The sequence below is a fragment of the Pituophis catenifer genome, unplaced genomic scaffold (assembly GCF_029215685.1).
Source record: "Pituophis catenifer annectens isolate HBS135680 unplaced genomic scaffold, rPitCat1.0.hap2 SCAF_1, whole genome shotgun sequence".
NCBI classification, from domain to species: Eukaryota; Metazoa; Chordata; class Lepidosauria; order Squamata; family Colubridae; genus Pituophis; species Pituophis catenifer.
The window spans coordinates 344,653,819-344,678,305 of NW_027256881.1; the positions used below are offsets into that span (position 1 = coordinate 344,653,819).

The following is a 24,487-nucleotide window of genomic DNA, read 5'->3' on the forward strand; positions in this document are numbered from 1 at the left end:
CAAGACCACTGCAGAATTAGCTCCTTATTTGGTGCAACGGGGCTCGTACCCCATATTAGGCAAACTGGCACAAGCCCAATCATCTAGGTTTTCAATCAGAAGGGATTAAAAACAATGTGATTGTGGCTCAGTGGCTAAGACGCTGAGCTTGTCGATCGAAAGGTCGGCAGTTCAGCGGTTCGAATCCCTGGTGCCACGTAACGGGGTGAGCTCCCGTGACTTGTCCCAGCTTCTGCCAACCTAGCAGTTCGAAAGCACTAAAAAAAAATGCAAATAGATAAATAGGGACCACCTATGGTGGGAAGGCAACAGCGTTCCGTGCGCCTTTGGCATTGAGTCATGCGGCCACATGACCACGGAGACGTCTTCGGACACCGCTGGCTCTTCGGCTTTGAAATGGAGATGAGCACCACCCTCTAGAGTCGGGAACGACTAACACATATGTGCAAGGGGAACCTTTAGCTTTACCTGATTGCTTCCTACATCTCGCCTTTCAGCTTTGTAAAATATACACAGATTATCAGTACGCGAAATGCAACTCTGATATTAAAAACAGGTCGACGTACGACCACTTATGATCACAGTTCCGGGCTCAATTATGGTCATAAGCCAAGGACTTCCGTTCTAGAATGTCGTTCTTTAGAAATAGTGCTAAGGATGCCAATGAACAGCTGATGATCAGATGTCCTTGAAATGGACCTACACAGAATTCCTGCGCCCATAAGTAGTACATGGATCAATAGTAGTAACCTATAGTAATCTGAGAGGGATCTTGCAGTCCTAGTGGACAACCACTTAAAATGTGAGCCAGCCGTGTGCGGCAGCTGCCAAAAAAGCCAACACAATCCTAGGTTGCATTAACAGAGAGATAGAATCAAGATCACATGAAGTGTTAGTACCACTTTACAAAACCTTGTTAAGGCCACACTTGGAATACGGCATCCGGTTTTGGTCGCCACGATCTAAAAAAAGATGTTGAGACTCTAGAAAGAGGGCAGAGAAGAGCAACAAAGATGATGAGGGGACTGGAGGCTAAAACATACCAAGAAGGGTTGCAGGAATTGGGCATGTCTAGTTTAATGAAAAGAAGGAGTAGGGGAGACATGATAGCAGTCTTCCAATATCTCAGGGGATGCCCCAAAGAAGAGGGAGTCAAGCTATTCTCCAAAGCACCTGAGGGCAGGACAAGAATTAACAGATTGAAACTAATCAAGGAGAGAAGCAACCTAGAACTAAGGAGAAATTTCCTGACTGTTAGAACAATTAATCAGTGGAACAACTTGCCACCAGAAGTTGTGAATGTTCCAACACTGGAAGCTTTTAAAAAGAGATTGGACAACCATTTGTCTGAAATAGTATAGGGCAGTGATGGCTAACCTTTTTGCCATCACGTGCCAGGAAGGGGTTGGGGTTGGGGGTGCCCACACCCATAATTCTATACGCCCTGCCCTGCGCATGTGTGCACGACCCCCCCCCTTCCCCCCAGCTGCTGGCACGTGATGGCCCGGTAGGCCCGTTTTTCTTTCTCACCTGGCTCCAGAGCCTCTCTATGCATCTGGGGAGGGCGAAAACAGCCTTCCCCACCCCCTCAGAGGCCCTCCAGAGGCAGGAAACAGCCTGTTTCCCTACTTCTGGTGGGCCCGGAAGGCCTGAAAATCAGCTGGCTGGAGCTGAGCTGGCGTGCCAGGCGACATGGCTCTGCGTGCCGCCTGTGGCACGCGTGCCATAGGTTCGCCATCACAGGTATAGGGTTTCCTGCCTGAGCAGGGGGTTGGACTAGAAGACCTCCAAGGTCCCAACTCTTGTTATTCTGTAGTCTGCATTAAATAAGGAACTAAACAAAATGCTGAATTTGCACAGGTTGTTTGAAGGAGCAGAATAACAGAATCGGAAGGAACTCTGGAGGCCTTCTAAGCCAACCCCCATCTTACCTATCTGTGGAAATTTAGGGCCTTGCAGGTCCATTTCACAGGAAAAGGTGTTGACAGTAGTAGGGAAGCCAAACTGTTTTTTGTTTTTTTTTAATAAGCTCCAGACTGAAAAGCAGAAACCAACATTGTTAGAAGGGCAAGGCAGATCCATTTTATGGTATTATAGTTCTGGGCTGAAAGACTAGCCAAGGTCATTTTAATTTGGCCAGGAGCCACAGTTCAGAAAATAATGTTTCTCTTTTGGCATTAAATGTTTCAAGCCGATCAACGATATTCCCACAAATTTAATCCTGAGAAGCGTTTTCGTCCCCAAAGAGGAAGCTGAGAAAATGTTATTAACAGAATATTAACAGAATATTAACAGATTTGTAGGTCATCAAATCCAAGCAGGAGACCCTACACCATTTCTGACAGATTGAGCCCAGTCTCTTCTTGAAAGCCTCCGGTGATGAAGCTCCTACAACATCTGAAGGCAACTTCTGTTCCATGGGTTGATTGTTCTCACTGTCAGAAAATTTCTCATTTCTAGGTTGAATCTCTCCTGTATCAGTTTCCATCCATTATTCCTTGTCTGGCCTTCGGATGCTTTGGAAAATAGCTTGACCCCCTTCCTCTCTGTGGCAGCCCCTCAAATATTGGAATAATTGCTATCCTGTCTCCCCTGGTCCTTCTCTTCACTAGACTAGCCATGCCCTGTAACCGTTCATCGTACATTTTAGCCTCCAGTCCCCTCATCATCCTGGTTGCTCTTCTCTGCACTTTTTCTAGAGTCTCAACCTCTTTTTTTAGTGTGGTGACCAAAACTGGATGCAGTATTCTAGGTGTGGTCTTACTAAGGCTTTATAGAGGGGTATTAGTACCTCCCTTGATCTTGATGGTATCCCTCTGTTAATGCAATTTAGGATTGCACTGGCTTTATTTGGCTGCCGCCACACACGACTAGCTCATATTTAACTGGTTGTCCACTAAGACTCCAAGATCCCTCTCACAGTCACTGCTATTAAGCCTGGTTTCACCCAGTCTATATGTGTACTTTTGGTTTTTCTTGCCTAAGTGTAAGACTTTACTTTTCTCCAAATTGAATTTTCATTTTGTTAGATAGGACCCAGTCTGTCAAGATCCATCTGGATCTTGAGCCTATCTTCTGGAGTGTTGGTTCTTCCTGCCAGCTTAGTATGATCTGCAAATTTGGTAAATTCTTCTTCTATTCCCTCATCTAAATCGTTTATGAAGGTATTGAAGAATACAGAGCTCAAGACGGAATCTTGTGGTACCCCACTGCTTCCTTCCTTCCTTCTTTCCATGTAGACATAGTACAGGACAGGACAGGACAGGACAGGACAGAACAGAACAGAATAGGTCGGAAGGGATCTCGGAGGCCTTCTAGTCTAACCCCCTGCTTAGGCAGGAAACCCTACACCACTTCAGACAGCAAATTTATTTTAATTTTGCAGGTAATCCTCAGCTTGCAACCATTCACTTAGGGACAGTTGGAAGTCACAACGGCGCCGAATCAACTGCTATACAAACAGTCCTCGCACTTATGACACTCGCCACATCTCCATGGTCACGTGATCAGAATTTGGGCGCTTGGCAATCAGCACATATTCACCATGGGGGCAGCATCCTTGGGGTCATGAGTTCACATTTGTGACTTTCCCGGCTGGCTTCTGATGAGCCAAGTCAATGGGGGAAACCAGCTTCGCTTAAGGACTATACGATTCATTTAACAACTACACTGTTTCTCACTTACCCACCATGTGAAATAAAGGTCGCAAAATGACACTTGGTTCACTTAACAGCCGCTTTGCCCAGCAACAAAAATTCTAGTCTCAATTGTGGTCGGAAGTCGAGGACTACATTAGTATCCTTCCATCATCCCATTCCTCAAAAATCAACAGGGTCAGGAGTTGTGAACTCCAACACGCTCCAAATCCTCAGTTTTATCAGCCACAGGGTGGATAAATTTTTAAAAAATCAAAAAAAATCAGATTTTTTTTATTTAAATCGGATTTTTTTGCTTTTTATCGAATTTATTTTAATAAAAAACTTTAAAAAAATTATGATTTAAATCAAGTTGATTTAAATCAAGCCTTTTTACTAGTGATTTAAATCATGATTTAAATCAAATCCACCCTGATCAGCCACCAATCTATTCCTCACCTTACAAAAAAAAGATGTTGAGACTTTGGGAAAAGTGCAAAGAAGAGCAACTAAGATGATTAAAGGCCTGGAGAATAAAATATATGAAGAACGGTTGCAGGATTTGGGTTTGGCCAGTCTAGAGAAAAGAAATACTGGGGGAGACATGATAGCAGTCTTCCAGCATTTGAGAGGCTGCCACAAAGAAGAGGGGAGGGTCAACCTATTCTCCAAAGCACCTGAAGGCAGGACAAGAAGCAATGGATGGAAACTAAGCAAGGAGAGAAGCAACCTAGAACTAAGGAAGAATTACCTTTCCTGATAGAACAATTAACCGGTGGAACTGCTTGCCACCAGAAGTTGTGGTTGCTCCATCACTGGAGGTTTTTAAGAAGAGACTGGACAGCCGCTTGTCTCATATTGTATTGGGTCTCCTGCATCACGGTCTGCGCACGGTCACTCATGCCCTTGTTACTTCCCGGTTGGACTATTGTAATGCTCTCTACATGGGGCTCCCCTTGAAGAGCACTCGGAGGCTCCAGCTGGTCCAGAATGCGGCCGCGCGGGTGGTTATGGGCGCAACCCGTTATGCCCATGTGACACCCCTCCTGCGCGAGCTGCACTGGCTCCCGGTGGTCTTCCGGGTGCGATTCAAGGTGTTGGTTACCACCTTTAAAGCGCTCCATGGCATAGGACCCGGGTACCTCCGAGACCGTCTTCTGCCACCAATAGCCTCCCACCGACCAGTTCGTTCCCACAGAGAGGGTCTCCTCAGGGTGCCATCTGCCAAGCTATGTCGGCTGGCGACGCCCAGGGGGAGGGCCTTCTCTGTGGGAGCCCCAGCCCTGTGGAACGAACTGCCCCCGGAAATACGTAAGATCTCCGACCTCCGGGTGTTTCGCTGCACATTGAAGACCCTGTTGTTCCGCCAGGCCGGACTATCAACACAATAGTTTTAAATTGGGGTATTTAAATTTATTGGGGTTTTAAATTTGAGCCACTTATTTAATTATTTTAAATTTTATATCATTGTTTTGTCTGTGTTTTTAAATAGGCTGTACACCGCCCTGAGTCCTTCGGGAGAAGGGCGGTATAGAAATAAAATTATTATTATTATTATTATTATTATTATTATTATTATTATTATTATTATTATTATTATTATTATTATTATCAACGGGAGGTTGGATTAGAAGATCTCCAGGTCCCTTCCAGCTGTTACTCTGAGCCAATTCTGAGTTCTGATCACAATACAAAAAAGATGTGGAGACTCCAGAAAGAGAGCAGAGAAGAGCAGCAAAGGTGATTAGGGGAATGGAGGCTAAAACATACAAAGAATGGCTGCAGGAACTGGGTATGTCTAGTTTAATGAAAAGAAGGACTCAGGGCAACATGATAGCAGTGTTCCAGTATTTGAGGGGCTGCCACAAAGAGGAGGGGGGTGTTGTGACCCAGGCCCAAGTAAGTAGTAGGAAAATCAGTCCGTGAAAAAAACAAACTTTATTCGAACAGCTGAGAATTATTTCATTCCCAGCGTCGTTCAACTAAATTAAAGCAAATTCCTCCCAACACAAATTCCTCAGTCCTATCGCAAACCTTGGTCCAGTTAGGCAAACTGCCAAAGGCCTTTCTTGGCAAACGTTCAGAAGTCACAGATACAAAAATAAATACAAGACGTAGACGAAGAAGAAGACGAAGCTACCAACGTTGTTTTCCGGCAAAGCCCAAACGCCGTTGCTGGTCTGTTTTAAGCCTTATGGGAAGGGCCAATCATCTCTTGGCCTTACTCCCGAGTTGTCCTCTTTGCTTGAGCTGCTCTTGCCTTCTGGCAGCTCTTCTCATGCGTGCATTAGGAACAGGCTCCTCCTGTTCCTCTGCCTCTCTGCTGTCAGCTTCTGGAGGCTCCGGAGTCCGCATCTCACTCCCCGATGGCCCTGGCCCCATCTCTGCCTCCGACGCAGAGCCCTCATCGGGGCCTTCCCCAGCCTCCAGGACTGGCCCATGTTCTTCCTCAGCCTCGTCGCTGTGCGACTCCGCTGCCAGCTCTGCAAGCTGCTGGCGGACCACAACAGGGAGCAATTTACTTTCCATAGCTTCAGAGAGCAGGACAAGAAAAAATGGAATCTAATCAAGGAGAGAAGCAACCTGGAATTAAAGAGAAACTTCCGAACAGTGAGGATAATTAACCAGAGGAACTCCTTGCATCCAGACGTTGTGGGTGCTTCTTCACTGGAGGTTTGTCTGGAATGGTAGAGGGTCTCCTGCTTGAACAGGGGGCTGGACTAGAAGACCTCCAAGGCCCCCCCCTTTTTTTAAAATTAGATTTATATGCCGCCCTTCTCCGGAGACTCAGGGCGGCTTACAATGCGTTAAGCAATAGCCTTCATACTTTTGTATATTTTATACAAAGTCAGCTTATTGCCCCCACAAACTGGGTCCTCAATTTACCTACCTTAGAAAGGATGGAAGGCTGAGTCAACCTTGAGCCTGGGGAGATTCGAACTTGCAATAATGGCAGACAGCTGAATGTTAATAACAGTGCTTTTAGTCTGTTGAGCTATCCAGGCTCCTTTCCAGCTCTATTCTGATTGATAGTTCTCTATGAACTTTTTGGCACCCAAAGATCCTAGAAGGGAGAAGGAAGCTGTAAAGACTTCCCATTTTTTAAGCCCAATAAAAACTCTTATTAAAATCACACCAAGCCTACAGCTTTCTTATTAGCATCTATATCCCCGATGGTGAATCTATGGCACGGGTGCCACCGGTGGCAGCCAGAGCCCTCTCGGCGGGCAAGCCGGTCGTTACCCCAGCTCAGCTCCACAGTGCATGTGTGCGCGCCTCCGACCGGCCAGCTGGTTTTTGGATTTCGGCCAAAGGGGGATGGGGCGAATGCGCATGGGTGGGGGCAGGGGGCATGCACGGCGGGGGGTGTTGAAGGTTGGTGCAGGCTACTTTCCAGGCCCAAAATAGGGCGCTGGGGTGGGGGGCACCATGCTCTGTTCTGGGCCTAGAAAGCAGTGGTGAAATGTAAAATTTGTTACTACTGGTTCTGTGGGCATGGCTTGGTGGTGGTGGGGGTAATATGACTGAGTGGGCATGGCCCACTTTTTTTTTTTTACTTTTAAAACCATTTTTTCTACAACCTCTTCGGCTGAAGAGGTTGCAAAAAAAAATACTTTTAAAGCCTCTGACGATCCCAGCTGACTTGCCTGATCTGCAGAGGCTTTCTTTCTTCTTTTTTAAAAGCCTCTGACGATCCCAGCTGACTTGCCTGATCGGCAGAGGCTTTTTTTCCTTTTAAAAACATTTTTTTCTATAACCTCTTCGGCTGAAGAGGTTGTAAAAAAAATGGTTTTAAAGCCTCTGACAATCCCAGCTGACTTGCCTGATCGGCAGAGGCTTTTTTTTAAAGCCTCTGACGATCCCAGCTGACTTGCCTGATCTGCAGAGGCTTTCTTTTTTTAAAAAAAAAAAGCCTCTGATGATCCCAGCTGAGCCGCAGGATCATCAGAGGCTTTTTTTTTTTTTTTTACTTTTAAAAGCACTTTTTCGGCCAAAGAGGTTGTAGAAAAAATGCTTTTAAAGACTCTGACAATCCCAGCTGACTTGCCTGATCAGCAGAGGCTTTCTTTTTTTAAAAAAAAGCCTCTGATTATCCCAGCTGAGTCGCAGGATCATCAGAGGCTTTTTTTTTTTTACTTTTAAAAGCACTTTTTCGGCCAAAGAGGTTGTAGAAAAAATGCTTTTAAAAATTAAAAAAAAAAGCCTCTGATGATTGCGCGGCTCAGCTGGGCAATGGAGGGGGGGGGGCTGGGATTTTTGCTACCGGTTCTCCGAACCACTCGCCTCCATCGCTACCGGATCGGGCGATCCGGTCCGAACCGGGAGCATTTCACCCCTGCTAGAAAGCCTCTTGCATCAACCTAAGATCCAAAATGGGGTGCAGGGGTTCCAGAGTGCATGCAGGGGGGCCGTGCACATCTGACGTGCGATTGCATTGCATTTTGGGGGTTCAGGCATGTGTGCATGCATTTGCACGTGTGCATGCTTTGGGCACTCGGCACCAAAAAGGTTAACCATCACTGATCTATATAAAAGAAATGCTAATTTCTGGAGGGGAAAAAAATAATAATAATCTTGAAGTGTGTCCAGGCAGTCCTTGATTTACAAGCCCTCCTTTAGAGACCGTTCAAAGTTACTACAGCCCTGAAAAAAGCGTCTTAAGATAATTTTTCACCAGGGTGGATAAAAATCAATGATTTTTTTAAAAAAATCAAAAAAAAAATCCGATTTTTTTGATTTAAATCGGATTTTTTTGATTTTTATCGAATTTATTTTAATAAAAAACTTTTGGGGTAAAAATATCGTAAGATAGTTTTCTATTTAAGATACATAAATAATTGAGTTTATTCAGCATGAAATGGAGCTTAGTTATGTAGCATGAGGCTGTATATTCTGCAACCCTGGGACTATCGGTGAGTCAACAGTGGGTCAAAGGAGTAGCAGAGATGACAGTTGCTCTTTAAAAATTATGATTTAAATCGAGTTGATTTAAATCAAGCCTTTTTACTAGTGATTTAAATGATTTAAATTGTGATTTAAATCAACTCGATTTAAATCAAATCCACCCTGTTTTTCACACTTACGACCGTGGTAGCATACCCCGCCCCCACCCTTGGTCCCACGATCAAAATTCAAACCCTTGGCAACTGATTCATACCTATGACGGTTGCAATGTCCTCATGATCCCCTTTTGCGACCTTGACAAGCAAAGCCTCGGTGGTGCAGCGGATTAAGTGCTGTTAAATGCTAGCACTTAGCTGCCAGCTGCCTGCAATTAGTACGAGTTCAAATCTCACCAGGCTCAAGGCTGACTCAGCCTTCCATCCTTTCGAGGTAGGTAAATTGAGGACCCGGATTGTGGGGGCAATAAGCCAACTTTGTATAGAACAACACCACTTAGGGGGGGCTGAAAGCCCTAATAAGCAGGTATATACACAAAAAAGAAAGTATGCAGGCTATTGCTATAATGCATTGTAAGCCGCCCTGAGTTTACAGAGAAGGGCGGCATATAAATTGGACTAATATCATCTATGGTGGACTTGTCCAGAGACCAAAAGGTTCTGGTCAAAAATTCGATATTGGCTTTGTGAAATAACAGGACAGGAGATAGTTCTATCTCCAGAAATCTTCCTCCTGGGTATAACTGGAGACGGCTTTAATAACAACAAAACCCAACTCATAATCCAGATCACAACTGCGGCTAGATTAGCTTTTGCAAAATAGTGGAAAAACAAATCCATACCCACAGAAGAAATACTAATAAACAAAATCCTAGAGTGCGCAGAAATGGCAAAATTGACGAGTGAGATAAACGATGAGGAGAAATCTAAACATTATGAAGTATGGGGAAATTGGTACAATTGGTTGAAGAATAAGACAAAAACATGATTTCAGGATATGACTTGTTATGCACTTGAAATACGAGCTATATTGTATAGAATATTGAATAGACAAAGATGAAGTTTATTTAACGTATGATTCCGTAAATTGTATAAACACTGTACCTCTGAAGGACATAGAGATTGTATATTTTCTTTTATAATGACAAAATTTAATAAAGTATATTTAAAAATAAATAAATAAATAAATTGGACTAATAATAAATTGGACTAATAAAGTCAATGGGGAAGTTGGGTTAGCTTAAGTTAACTTATCTTAAGATAAGTTAACCACCAGACTGCTAACTTATCCACGGCAGTGATTCACTTAACAACGAAGGCAGGAAAGATGGCAAAAAGGGGCAAAACTCACTCAACTGTGTCTCTCTTAAGAAATTTTCAGCTCAATTGTGACAATTGAAAGTCACTGTATGTGTGTGACTGCACGAATTCAGGATGAGTGTGTGTACGTGTAAGAGAGGGAAACCTAGAAAGAGGGGGAGGATGGAATTAGAGGGATAAATTATTTTTAATGCCACCCATCTCATCTAAGTAACTCTGGGCAACTCGCAACAACAATCCAACAAAAACAATATACAAACGTATCAAAACTGCCCCTAAAGTTTTTAAGAAACAAAAACAAAGCAGAAAATCACGATCAACAGCTGGATTCCTTCGACATCAACCACTTCTCCTTTTAAAGAAGAAAAGAGAACCCGAAAGATCCCGCAGGGCAAGGAATATTTTGACCTCACTTTAGGTTTTTTTAACCAAATGAGAGATCTTTTCCAAAAAACTTACTTTTAAAGTTCTTCAAACTTCGAATAAACAAACTGATTGAAAAAACAAACATAAAAAAGATTTTTTAAAAAATAAAATAAAATAAAATCACCCTCTCAAAACCGACACAAGGCTTTTTCATTGTTCGGGCCCGCTTGGCTTGATATGACGACTCAGGGGGGGAAAAAACAAAACTTTTAAAAAGTTTAAAATCTATTTTATAAAAAAATCGCATCAGAGGAAACCACGCAGATAGTTCACCCCGCATGGGAAATAATCTAATCTACAAGTTCGGACGTGCAAGAAGGCGGCCCTTTATGAGTTTCAAGAAGACGCAATAGAAACTCGCAAGCACGCGTTCCCACGCGCGAGTTTCCCCGCATTAAATCTCAAGTCACCGAACTTCTGGATTTCCCCTTAAGCGCGGAATATTGGGGAAAAGTCTCCCTCGAAGCCGGCAGCTCCAATTCCCACGCTCCTCCTCCCCGTTGCACGTAAGTTTCCGACCCGGTGGAGCTACTCCTTACCCTCTTACTCCCGTGTGAATCGACGTCACGCTCAAAACTCGACCCGCGAACCACTGCAGCTGATCCGGAGAGGGGTGGGTGGGCGTGGTTAGAACGTTGGCCCGGGAATTTTCGTTCCATCGCAGCGCGTCGGAGCCAATCAGCGAAGGGGAGGGCTGGACGGCAGCCAATGAGGAAAGAGACGGGACGGAAGCGGGCGGGGAGCCGCGGGGAGAGCGAAACTTCGTGCTGCACGTGCGTTGGAAAGCGAGGCGTTTCTAGATAGGGCGAAAAAAAAGGGAAGGGGTTTATAATTAATAATTATTAGTAATATTAGAAGCCGTGGAATATTTTCCAGAGGGGTGGGGAAGGAGGCAAGGAAGAGGGGAACGGCGCTACAATGTATGCAGATGGAAAGAGGGGGAAAAAAAGAAAAAGGAGAAAAAGAGTGCCTCTGAGCATATGCAGAAGGTGGCCGAAAGGGAATAATAGGACATAGATGGCAAGGTTTACAGTTCAGATTTAAGGAGGAACCACGGCTAGGGTGCCAGGCAGTGGTCTAAAAACATAGGTCTCCAATTTTGGCAACTGTTAAGGCTCGTGGACTTCAACTCCCAGAATTCCCCAGCCAGCATAACATAGCTGGCTGGGGAATTCTGGGAGTTGAAGTCCACAAGGCTTAAAAGTTTTGTCAAGTTTGGAGATCCCTGATCTAAGGCAATGTTTCTCTAGGTGGGTGAGTTTAAGATGTGTGGAATGGAGTGTTCTGGAGAAGGGCATGGCTGGCACAGTAATCAGGTCTTAAGTCAATTGGCCCTTCACTGTGGGACATCTGCAATTCTATAATGACATCTGGAGCACATGAAGTCTGGGGTGGGAGGGGCGAAGAGTTAGTGACTATGGCAACCACCTTCTATATTCTTTTTGCTGTGAAGGCTCTTGTTACCATGGCAACCCCCGCAATGTGAAGCTGATGCTGGAAAGAGGAGGATGCATCCTGATGGGTGCTGAGCCCCACATTTGGACATCATCCTTATTCAGAACTATTCGGATTACAGGCAGTCCTCAATTTACAACATCAATTGAGCCCTACATTTCTGTTGCTAAGCAAGACAGGGGTTAGGTGAGCTTTGTTGCCTCCAAATATTAATCGAATGTGATGTAGCAGACCTTGGTTTAGTAAATTTCACATTTTTGGGGGTCATCTGCTTGTCCGTTAAACAAGGTTTTACTACAGGAGTGTCCAATCTTGACAACTTTTAAGACTTGTGGACTTCTATTCCCAGAATTCCCTAGCTGGTCAATTCTGGGAGTTGAAGTCCACAAGTCTTAAAAGTTGCCAAGGTTGGACACCTCCGTTTTACTACAAAGGACACCCTTTAAAACAATGTCCCACAAACGTAGCCACTTTAAGACCTGTGGACTTTCAACTCCCAGAATTCCTCAGTTAACATGGTTGGCTGAGGAATTCTGGGAGTTGAAGTCCACAGGTCTTAAAATGGCTGAATTTAATAATCACTATTTTAAAGCAGAAGTAACGTAAATATAAAATGGACAGGGATGGACAGAAATGAGCAAAATGGATGCACATGACGGCCATCGAGATCCTAGATAAAAGACACTCACTCCTTTTCCGTCCTTGGATGGAAGACCACCAGGAAATCTTACCACCTTGGGCAAGGTGATTTGGAAAACCATACCATTGTTGGAAGAAAAATCCAGACCCAGTTCGAAGCCGGGAATAAAATGGAGGCTGCTTAAGAAAGGAAGTTTATTGATGAGCAGCTGGGACAGCTGAAAAATTAGCTTTGACGAGTGCAAGGATTTTTACACAGTTTCTGTGGTGTCAATATTTTTTTTATTGAATTATAAAGTATTATAAAATACAAACTACAAAGTAAATAGAAAAGCAGTGGGGGGAAAGATGAGGAAAGAGAGGTGAGGAAAGAAAAAAAAAAAAGAAGCATTGACTTCCAACTCTCTGTTACAGTAAAATTGGGGCCAAATTAATATATATCCTTTTAACTGTTTTTAATGTTTGTATTGTATGTTTTTATCTGGCTGTACACTGCCCTGAGTCCCTCGGGAGAAGGTGCGGTATATAAATTGGAAATAAATAAATAAATAATAAATAAATAAAATAAAATAAGGCATTAACATCACAACTGTTTTTTTTCATAATAATACGAACAAGCCGTTTCTGTAAAGATCTATCAGTCTAATGGGTAAATCCCCAAATCAGATTTTCATTCTTTTCCACATCAAGCACGGAATTCAGAAGCGGTCTCCATGTGGAAACAAAAGTACTTATCGGTATGTTCTTTTCTTTAATCAAAGTAGTCAATTTTGCCATTTCGGCCAACTCCATCAACCATTCATCCGTGGTAGGAATCGAAGTGTCCTTCCATTTTTGTGCATAGAATACCGGTAGTCTTGCTGCGGTCCACCTATATAATAACAAAAGTTCCAATTTTTCCCCCCCCAATTCTTTTTCCATTAAACCCAAAAAAGAAAAAGTTCTGGTTTCATTTTTTATCTCCGTTTTCAAAATTTTCTGTATGAAAATATGAAGGTTTTTTTACACGGTTTCTGAAATGTTGCTGGGGATTGTGCAATGCAGAGAGCGCTGTGTCTTTTGCTATTCTAATCATCTTCTTTTAAAGACCCCGCAACTAAATGGAGCTAGTTTAATGGCCGGATGCCAGTGGTGAAATCCAGTTTTTTTTACTACTGGTTCTATGGGCGTGGCTTGGCGTGGTGTGGCTTGCTCGGCGTGGCTTGGTAGGCGTGGCAGGGGAAGGATACTGCAAAATCTCCATTCCTACCCCACTCCAGGGGAAGGATATTGCAAAATCCCCATTCCCACCCCACTCCAGGGGAAGGATACTGTAAAATCCCCATTCCCACCCCACTCGGGGGCCAGCCAGATGTGGTATTTGCCGGTTCTCCAAACTACTCAAAATTTCCGCTATCGGTTCTCCAGAACCTGTCAGAACCTGCTAGATTTCACCTGTGCCGGATGCCCTTCCTGTCACCAGTGTGGAGTTTTGTTCAGCAGATATATTCTCATTGTGCCCAGAGAGAGAAATATCGGCCTCTAACTTAGAATCAAACTTACAGCCATCAAACTTGTGAGGTGAGAGCTTCATCTCTAGGCCACGTCTGTCTTTTATTTATTTATTTATTTATTTATTTATTTATTTATTTATTTATTTATTTATTTATTTATTTATTTATTTATTTATTTATTTATTTATTTATTTATTTATTTATTTATTTATTTATTTAATTTGTATACCGCCCTTCTCCCAGAGGGGACTCAGGGCGGTGAACAGCCACAATTAAAAAACATACAAATACACAAGTTAAGATAATTAAAAAAGAATTAAATCATTAGCTTCCCAATTTAAAACCCCCAAATCCATAACATTTAAAATCCCAATTAAAAAACCATTTAGGCTAGGCTTTTGCTATTCTAAGGGTGGTGGGTTAAACCTATTATGTCCAAAAAGATCATGTCCTGTTCTTACAATTTGGGTGGAGAAGGATGTAAATTTTAATCCTGCGGCTGAAGGTGAAGGTGTTTTCTTTGTGAATAGGCTGGCCAATGTCTTTCTTAATGATCACAAAATCTATTGGGAGGCTATTAAGAAAGACTGGGGGCTGCTTTCTGCCTCTAAAAACATGTTTCTCTGTTTCTCCCTTTGCGAAAATAGAATATTCTGCCTCTTTTAATATCCCCCCAAATATTTCATTCTCTAGAACACGGATGTCAAATTGGATTTATTCAAGGGCTGGATCAGCATTATTAGTTCTCTGCGGGCTGCCCAGGGGTGGGGAGGGGGCAGTTTTCGCGGCCGGTTTTCAGCCAGGACAGGCTCCTGCAGCACTTTGCTGGCCAAAGCAAGCCACGCAGAGGCCATGTGCCCCCCCCCATGCTCCGGTTTGGCTGGCAAAGTCTTCAGGAGGTCGTCCAGGTTGCAAACAGGCTGTGCAGGGGCCATGCGTGGGCCCCCCCATGCCCTGTTTTGGCTGGCCAAGAGGCATGGTGGGCCAATCCTTTGTTATTTCCAGGCTGGCACTGCGGGCCAGAGTTAAGCACCCTGTGGGCCGAATTCGGCCCACGGGCCTTGAGTTTGACACGCTTGCTCTAAAAGGAGGAGGGTGGGGCTTCCCACACCATCACGGTATTGTTTTCCAAATCAGCCAATGGGAACACCCCATATTGGTGTAGTCCAGTGGTGGGTTTCAAATTTGTTTACTACCGGTTTTGTGGGTGTGGCTTGGTGGGCGTGGCATGGCTTGGTGGGCGTGGCAGGGGAAGGATACTATAAAATCTCCATTCCCTCCCCAATCCGGGGGAAGGATACTGCAAAATCCCCATTTCCTCCCCATCAGCTGGGACTCGGGAGGCAGAGAATAGATGGGGGGCGGGGCCAGTCAGAATGTTTACTACCGGTTCTCCGAACTACTCAAAATTTCCGCTACCGGTTCTCCAGAACTGGTCAGAACCTGCTGAAACCCACCTCTGGTGTAGTCAGCTGGAGCAGAAACGGATTTAACCTTGTAATTCTGGAGATGTGTCTTCTTTTTGGATTCAGTATTTCTGGCACCGCGTTTTTAAAGATTTCGGCAGGTGCCAAGCTTAGATGCCAACTGAGTTCCTCCCCGCGCCAGATTCAGCATTTGCAACAGCCCGAATTCCTCCCTCGGTTTTATTTCCCTGCAGTATTCCCGTCCCTCCTCCTCCTTCCCCCTCCCCTTAATTCTTAATTTGCCTTTATTTCTGTTTACATCAATCGCGGGGATTATTTAAAGGAAGGAGCAGATAAGCAAATAAATGCCAGAAAGAAAGAAAAAAACCGCTTTGGGATATAGCAAGTGCTATTTTAGCTTGGGTTTTTATTGCTCAGTTAAATCACCGCCAATTGGCGAATATCTTCGAAGCGATTGGATTTAATTTAAAACTTCCAAGGGACTTGCGCCATTGTCATCCATTTGCAAGCTGAAACAATAGCGGGTAACTCGTTTGTTTTCTTCCCAATTAGAAAGCGAGGTTGGGTGGGGAGAGCCAAGGAAAATAATTAAGGAACCAAACCGAACAATATTCAAGAGAAGCAATTGGGAGAGCTATTTGTTTAGCTGTTTGCTAAAACAGAAGGGAGACGTTTGTTAAGTGAATTTGTTCGGTAAACCAATTTAAGTAAATCCCCTCTCTTCCCTCCCTTTATTTTACGACCGTTCTTGCCACGGTTGCTAAGTGAATCACAGCAGTTGATAAGTTAGTACGGTCGTTAAGTGAATCTGACAGTCTGTAGAGATTCTCAGTCTCGGGGTTGTCCCAAACGTCCTTTTTTTCAAGAGGCAACTGGACTTTCTTGTTTTTTCTTTTGAAGACATTTTGCTTCTCCTCCAAGAAGCTTCTCCAACTCTGACTGGATGGTGGGGAAACGGAAGGATTTATATTCCTTGCAGACAGCTGGTCATTGGCATCCTTTGAGAGGGTCGTTGAGGCCACTTGGAGGTTTGTCTGTGTCCTCAGGGTGTTGTGGCCCGTCAGCGGCTTGTGCAGCTAGTAGCTGATTCCGACAGCGAGGAGGCTGGTGTGGTGCTGTGCCAGCAGCCTGTGCAGCTGGCACTCGAGTCGGACAATGAGGAGGCTGGAGAAGATGTGGTGCCAGAGGCGGGGATTCAGCCAGGGCCTTCAGAACCTCCAGAAGCTCCCATAAGTGAAGAAGACGAAGAGGAGGAGCTGCCAAAAGGCAGGAGTGGCTCCTCAGGAGGAGGTCTCCTTGAGAGTAAGGCTTGGGGCTAATTGGCCACTTCCTTAGCCTATTTAAGGAGGAACACTGACTGAAGCAATTTGCAGGGAACAACATCGTTCCCTCTCCTTCGCGTCTTGATCTTAGTTCTCTGCAAATTGCTTCTCGGCTTTCTGCCAACCATAGTAAGATTACGATTATTTATTCTTTGGATTCTTGTAGGCTGTTAAGAAAAGTTAATTGACAGCCTTTGTTTGAAAAAAAGACTGATTTGATTTAGTAAACTAAAGTTTGTACAAACTTTGTTTGTGCTGCGTTTTTTGGGGTCCGTAGCTGGCGCAGAACACAGGGTCACCTGAGTGGTGGAAATAGTTCCTGTAGTCTGCAATTTTCCCCCCTGGAAATCCATTCCTAACTCCCACACCATTCAAAGGGGGTTCATCCCAAATTGTACAGCTAAAAGTCTGTCGAGATTCTCAGTCGTCTAGGTTATGGTTGCCCCAAAGGTGCTTTTTTTTTTTTTTTTTTGCTTTAATTTATATGCCGCCCTTCTCCGGAGACTCAGGGCGGCTTACAATGCCGCCCTTACAAAGAGCCTTGGTAGTACAGTGGTTTAAAGCACCCTATTATTAACACAGCTGCCTGCAATTACTGCAGGTTCGAATCTTACCAGGCTCAAGGTTGACTCAGCCTTCCATCCTTTCTAAGGTAGGTAAATTGAGGACCCAGTTTGTGGGGGCAGTAAGCTGACTTTGTATAAATATACAAAAAGTATGAAGGCTGTTGCTTAACGCATTGTAAGCCGCCCTGAGTCTCCGGAGAAGGGCGGCATACAAATCAAATTAAAAAAAAAAATGCGTTAAGCAATAGCCTTCATACTTTTGTATATTTTATACAAAGTCAGTTTATTGCCCCCCACAATCTGGGTCCTCATTTCACCTACCTTTGAAAGGATGGAAGGCTGAGTCAACCTTGAGCCTGGTGAGATTTGAACTTGCAGTAATTGCAAGCAGCAGATGTTAATAACAGTGCTTTAGTCCACTGTACTACAGGCTTTTTTCAGGAGGCAACTGGACTTTTTTGTTTTTTTCTTTTGAAAACATTTTGCTCCTCATCCGAGAAGCTTCTTCAGCTCTGACTGGATGGTGGGGAATGGAAGGATTTACATTCCTTTCAGACAGCTGGTCATTTGTATTCTTTTGAGAGAGTCCTTGAGGCCACTTGGAGAACCCTCAACAGAGGGGAAGGGATACGACATCATCTATCTCCAGTCTACAACACAGTCCTTTCAGCAGTTCCAAGGAGGCTCCACACCTATTTGCACCACTCAGGTGATCCTAAAGACACAGATAAACCTCCAAGTGGCCTCAACATCTCTCTGAAAAGGATGCAAATGACCAGATTTGTCTGCAAGGAGTAGAAATCCTTCCGTTCCCCACCATTCCGTCAGAGTTGAAGAAGCTTCTTGGAGGAGAAGCGAAAGGTCTTCAACGAAAAACCAGAAAGTCTAGTTGCCTCTTGAGAAAAAAAAAAGGCACCCTTGGGAGTACCTGAAAAGGCTGATAGGTCCACCTTCACACCTGCCACTGCCCAGCCCCGTCTCCCCCCTCCTCTGTTTCTGCCTTCCGTTTCCAGATGACAGGATAACGGTGTTGGAAGAGGACCCTGGAGCGCCAGTGTCCCTCTTCAAGTCCACCATCATCAACCTGTTGCTCAAGGCTGTTGGGAGCTTTCGGAATCGTCCCCTCTCCTAAAATGTTTGCATTCGCTTTGTGTTATCTGCCAATTTGATAAGGGGTGGTTTGACTCAGTGAGCAATTGTTGCAGCAGTCAGAGTTCTTTTCCTTTTTCCTTTTCCTTTTCCTTTCCTTTCTTTTCCTCTTTCCTCTTCCCTTCCCTTCTTCATCTATTTACTCCCTTCCCTTCTTTCTTTCCTTTCCTTTCCCTTTCCCTATCCTTCCCTTCCCTTCTTCATCCATTTACACCCTTCCCTTCTTTCCTTTCCTTTCCTTTCCCTTTCCCTATCCTTCCCTTCCCTTCTTCATCCATTTACACCCTTCCCTTCTTTCCTTTCCCTATCCTTCCCTTCCCTTCTTCATCTATTTACTCTCTTCCCTTCTTCTTCCTTCCTTCTCTTCCCTTCTTCATCTATTTATTCCCTTCCCTTCTTCCTTCCCTTCCCTTCCCTTCTTCATCTATTTACTCTCTTCCCTTCTTTTTCCTTTCCTTTCCTTTCCTTTCCCTATTCTTCCCTTCCCTTCTTCATCCATTTACACCTTTCCTTTCCTTTCCTTTCCTTTCCTTTCCTTTCCTTTCCTTTCCTTTCCTTTCCTTTCCTTTCCTTTCCTTTCCCTATCCTTCCCTTCCCTTCTTCATCTATTTACTCCCTTCCCTTCCCTTCTCTTCCCTTCTTCATCTATTTACTCCCTTCCCTTCCCTTCCCTTCCCTTCCCTTCCCTTCTTCATCCATTTACACCCTTCCCTTCTTTCCTTTCCTTTCCTTTCCTTTCCTTTCCTTTCCCTATCCTTCCCTTCCCTTCTTCATCTATTTACTCTCTTCCCTTCTTCTTCCTTCCTTCCCTTCTCTTCTTCATCTATTTACTCCCTTCCCTTCTTCCTTCCCTTCCCTTCTTCATCTATTTAGTCCCTTCCCTTCCCTTCCCTTCCCTTCCCTTCCCTTCCCTTCCCTTCCCTTCCCTTCTTCATCCATTTACACCCTTCCCTTCTTTCCTTTCCTTTCCTTTCCTTTCCTTTCCTTTCCTTTCCTTTCCTTTCCTTTCCTTTCCTTTCCTTTCCTTTCCTTTCCTTTCCTTTCCTCTCCTTTCCCTATCCTTCCCTTCCCTTCTTCATCTATTTACTCTCTTCCCTTCTTCTTCCTTCCTTCCCTTCTCTTCTTCATCTATTTACTCCCTTCCCTTCTTCCTTCCCTTCCCTTCTTCATCTATTTACTCCCTTCCCTTCCCTTCCCTTCCCTTCCCTTCCCTTCCCTTCCCTTCCCTTCCCTTCCCTTCCCTTCCCTTCCCTTCCCGCAGTTGTTAAGTGAATTATTGCATTTGTTAAATTAGAAACAGGATTGTTAAGTGAATCCAGCTTCCTGATTTGACTTTGCTCACCAGAAGTTCACAAAAATGGATCATGTGACCCCGGGACACTGCAACCGTCATAAATACGAGTCAGTTGCCAAGCGTCTGAATTTTGATCACGTGACCACTCCGCCGTTGTAACTTTGAACGGTCACTAAATGGACTGTTGTAAGTCGAGGACCACCTGTTCTTTACAGAGTTTTTCGTGAAAGTGGAAGAAAGCGAAGGGGTGATTTTTGGATTGAAAAAGGACTGAGTAAGGGGTGGAAGGGAAGTCTATAATGCTGAAAATGGCGGAGAGAGAAAACGGGTTTGTTAATGTTGAAAAGAAAATCAAAAAGCTTAATTTTTCTGATTCATGTTTAATTATCTGGTGTGTTTTTTTTTCTTTTATTGTCTGGCTTTCTACAGCTTTTTCCCTCTTTTATTCTTTTAAACGTATCTTACAGCATGCTCATTGGGAATTCTGGGAGTTGAAGCCCCCTATCTTAAAATATTCCCGCCTGGGAATTCTGGGAGTTGAAGTCCATGCATGGTGGCTGGGGAATTCTGGGAACTGAAGTCCAATCATCTGAAAGCATGCCAGCTTGTGAATTCTGGGAGTTGAAATCCATACATGGTGACTGGAGGATTCTGGATGTTGAAGTCCATTCATCTTAAAGCATGCCAGCTTGTGAATTCTGGGAGTTGAAGTCCATGCATGGTGGCTGGGGAATTCTGGGAACTGAAGTCCAATCATCTGAAAGCATGCCGGCTTGGGAATTCTGGGAGTTGAAGTCCATACATGGTGACTGGAGGATTCTGGATGTTGAAGTCCATTCATCTTAAAGCATGCCACCTTGGGAATTCTGGGAGTTGAAGTCCATGCATAGTGGCTGGGGGATTCTGGGAACTGATGTCCAATCATCTGAAAGCATGTTGGCTTGTGAATTCTGGGAGTTGAAATCCATACATGGTGACTGGAGGATTCTGGATGTTGAAGTCCATTCATCTTAAAGCATGCCACCTTGGGAATTCTGGGAGTTGAAGTCCATGCATAGTGGCTGGGGGATTCTGGGAACTGATGTCCAATCATCTGAAAGCATGTTGGCTTGTGAATTCTGGGAGTTGAAATCCATACATGGCGACTGGAGGATTCTGGATGTTGAAGTCCATTCATCTTAAAGCATGCCAGCTTGGGAATTCTGGGAGTTGAAGTCCATGCATGGTGGCTGGGGAATTCTGGGAACTGAAGTCCAATCATCTGAAAGCATGCCAGCTTGGGAATTCTGGGAGTTGAAGTCCATACATGGTGACTGGAGGATTCTGGATGTTGAAGTCCATTCATCTTAAAGCATGCCACCTTGGGAATTCTGGGAGTTGAAATCCATGCATGGTGCCTGGAGGATTCTGGGAACTGAAGTCCAATCATCTGAAAGCATGTTGGCTTGTGAATTCTGGGAGTTGAAGTCCGTGCATGGTGCCTGGAGGATTCTGGGAACTGAAGTCCAATCATCTGAAAGCATGTTGGCTTGTGAATTCTGGGAGTTGAAGTCCATACATGGTGACTGGAGGATTCTGGGTGTTGAAGTCCATTCATCTTAAAGCATGCCAGCTTGGGAATTCTGGGAATTGGAAGTCCATACATGGTGACTGAGGCATTCTGGGAATTGAAGCCCACCCATCTTGCAGCACACCAGCTGAGCCAAGTTGGGAAAAGATCCGTCTCGAAGGTTTTAGCAGGCACAAAGCTGAGATCCATTAAGCGGAGTTACAACTTGACCCTTCAGACTTTTGGGGAAAGCGCAGACAACGTTCTCGTTGGGGAACAAATCCACGCCGTCTTTCTGGACCCAGTTTAAGAGAGCTTGTAGGCGGCAGTCACACGCCCACGGGTTCCCGGAGAGATCGAGAGTGAGCGCGAAAGTCACGTTGACCAAGGGAGAATCCAGAGAGGTGATCTCGTTGGCGGAGAGATCCAATCGCCCCAGTTGTTTCAAGGACTGAAAGAGCCCAGCCGGAACGTGGGTCAGGCCGGTGTTACTCAGGGAGAGGATCCACAGCGTGGGAGTCCCACGGAAGGTGTTGGGGGCGATAGACTGGATGGGGTTGTTATTCAGATTTAAAACCGTTAAAAATGTGAGGCCTCTGAACATCTCCGGAGAGAGACAACTGAGGAGGTTGGAGGAGAGATCCAGCGACAGCAACAGCGTCAGCTTACGGAAGCAAGAAGTCGGGATCTCCTTCAGCCGATTGTGGTCGAGATGCAGCTTCTTGAGGTCCTCCAGGGTTTCGAACCAAGATGGACGCAGTTCGGCCAGCTGGTTTCTACTGAGCGCTAGGTAGGCCAGGCTACCTACATTTTTGAAGAGCTCTGGAGCTAGATCTTCCAGGAGATTTCCCGAGAGATCGAGGGAGTGCAGGTGTGGGAGGTCACGGAAGAGGCCATCCGGAAGCGTCTTCAGCTGGTTGTTGGACAGATAAAGACTCTGGAGCTCCGGAAGACCCTTCAAGGCCTCCGCACCAAGGCTGGAGATCTGGGTGGACTGAACGGAGATGGTTGTGGTTTCAGTGGGGAAGCCGGTGGGAAATTCGCGGAGCGATGAATCGTTGCAGTTAAAACCCGCGGTATTTTTTGAGCCGAAAAGTGGCTGGCAGTGAGGGACCTGTTGGGTGTAGCTGTTGAGGGACATCACAAGGCAGGCGATCAGAAGAGGTGGAGCTGAAGGCTTCATCCTATGGAGAAGCCGGGAGAGAAAAAGAGAGATCCAACACCTTCAGCTTCCCTTTCACACATGCCCCAGCCAGGACTCGTCTCCCCGTCCTCTGTTTCTGCCTTCTGTTCCCAGATGCGGAACTGACTTTTCCTTCTGTTCAATTCCACCGACACCAATCTATTGCTCAATCGGGGTTGAGAGCTCTCCCGAAATATCTGCAGCCCCTCCCGGCTGTGGGTTATTTCCAAATTTGATAAGGGGCTTGGAATAGAAGATGGTCAGACTGAGCTGAGGCTGTCGACTGGGAGGGTTTTCAACTCTTTTCCTTCCCTTTCCTTTTCCTTCCCTTCTTCTCTTTTCACTTTGTTCCTTCTTTCCTTCCTGCCTGCCTGCCTGCCTCTCTCCCTTCCTTTCCCTTGACCTCCCTCTATTTCTCCTCCCTCTGTCCCTTCCCTGCCTCCCTCCCTTTTTCATTCCTCCCTTTCCTCTCTTTCTCCTTCTTCCCTACTTCTCTACCCTCCCTCCTTCAACTTTTTCTCCTTCCTTCCTTCCCCCTCTATTTCTTCTTCCTTTCTTCCTTCTATCCATCAATCCTGCTCCTTTTTCATTCCTTCATTCCCTTTCTCCTCTCTCCTTACTGTCATCCTTCTTTTTCTCCTTCCTTCCTTTCTTCCATCCATCCCTTGCTCCTTTTTCATTCCTTCCTTCCCTCTCTTTCTCCTCCCCCCTCCTTCTCTCCACTTACCTCCATCCTTCTATCCTCCCTCTCTCCCTCCCTCCTTCCTTCCTTGCCTCCCTCTTCCTTTTGCCTCCCTCCATTTTTAAACCCCCAAGAACCCCGCCCCCCCAGCAAGGCCCAATAGCCACAATTCCTTGTTTGCTTCTTCTTGCCATTCTCTTTCTTCCAAAATGTGCATCTTGGTGTGAAACATGTTTGTTTAGGGTCCAATCTTTCTGTTTCTCAGTTAGAAAATTTTAAGGACTAGAAATTTGGAAGAATGGGAATCAAACCGATGTGACTTTTTGCAGCTTCCATGGCTTTGATTCCCACACTCTCCTTCCTTCCTTCCTTCCTTCCTTCCTTCCTTCCTTTTCTCTCTCTCTCTCTCTCCCTCTTTCTTTCCCTTCTTTCTCTCTCTCTTCTTTCTTTCCTTCCTTCCTTCTTTTTCTCTCTCTCTCTTTCTTTCCCTTCTTTCTCTCTCTTCTTTTTTTCCTTCCTTCCTTCTTTTTCTCTCTCTCTCCCTCTTTCTTTCCCTTTCTTCTTTCTTTCCTTCCTTTCTTCCTCCCTCACACTCTCCTTCCTTCCTTCCTTCCTTCCTTCCTTCCTTCCTTCCTTCCTTCCTTCCTTCCTTCCTTCCTTCTTTTTCTTTCTCACTCCCGCTTCCTTTCCCTTCTTTCTCTCTTTTCTTTCCTTCCTTTCCACCTCCCTCTCACACTCCTTCCTTCCTTCTTTTTTTTTCTCTCTCTCTCCCTCCCTCTTTCTTTCCCTTCTTTCTCTCTCTCCTTTCTTTTTCCTTCCTTTCCTCCTCCCTCACTCTCCTTCCTTCCTTCCTTCTTTCTTTTTTCTTTCTTTTTCTTTCTCTCTCTCCCTCTTTCTTTCCCTTCTTTCCCTCTTTCTTCTTTCTTTCCTTACTTTCCTCCTCCTCCTTCCTTCCTTCCTTCCTTCCTTCCTTCCTTCCTTCCTTCCTTCCTTCCTTCTTTTTTCAAACCAACACACCAAACCACACCAAAAAGTGTGTACTTACCTGTAGTTTTCTTCAAACCACATGTCTGCCAGCCTCCCTCTTTCTCGAATGCTGTGTTCAGCAGGAACTCTCTTATATACCTGCGCTGGGGGGGAAGTTTCTATCCTCAAACATTAGTAAAAAATTCCCCCGTTCCGATTGCATCACAGTGAGGGGAGGAAAAAACATTTCTGTGCACAGCTCAACCTTTGTTCAAAGGCAAAGACAAATGTTGACATTCTCTTTACCTGAAGTGATTTCCCAAAAAGAACATTTCTCTGGGGTTTTTTTGGCAGGAGAAACAATTTCCTCATCTCTCTTGGGACAGTGCCTAAATTACAGAGGCCTTCAAACTTGGCAGCTTGAAGACTTGGGGACTTCAACTCCCAGAATTCTCCAGCCAGCCTAGCTAGAGAATTCTG

General features: G+C 44.9%; 2 protein-coding genes across 2 annotated transcripts in view; both read right to left on the reverse strand.

Moving 5' to 3' along the window:
• The window catches only part of LOC139317561 (perilipin-3-like), a 43,838-nt gene extending 26,590 nt beyond the window's left edge, over positions 1 to 17,248 (reverse strand). Inside the window, exons 1-2 of the mRNA XM_070944660.1 lie at positions 12,427 to 17,248; positions 10,822 to 11,078 (exon numbers count right to left, since the gene is read on the reverse strand). The gene's annotated coding sequence lies outside the window, so the exon portion shown is untranslated. The remainder of the gene's footprint in view (positions 1 to 10,821; positions 11,079 to 12,426) is intronic.
• Positions 17,249 to 19,991: 2,743 nt separating this feature from the next.
• On the reverse strand, positions 19,992 to 24,175 carry LOC139317570 (phospholipase A2 inhibitor beta-like). The gene is made up of 2 exons (XM_070944667.1): positions 24,087 to 24,175; positions 19,992 to 22,360 (listed from the first exon to the last, which is right to left on the reverse strand). The coding sequence occupies exons 1-2, from the start codon at positions 24,107 to 24,109 to the stop codon at positions 21,361 to 21,363; spliced, it is 1,023 nt and encodes a 340-aa protein (XP_070800768.1). The 5' UTR covers positions 24,110 to 24,175; the 3' UTR covers positions 19,992 to 21,360.
• Between the last annotated feature and the right edge of the window lie 312 nt (positions 24,176 to 24,487).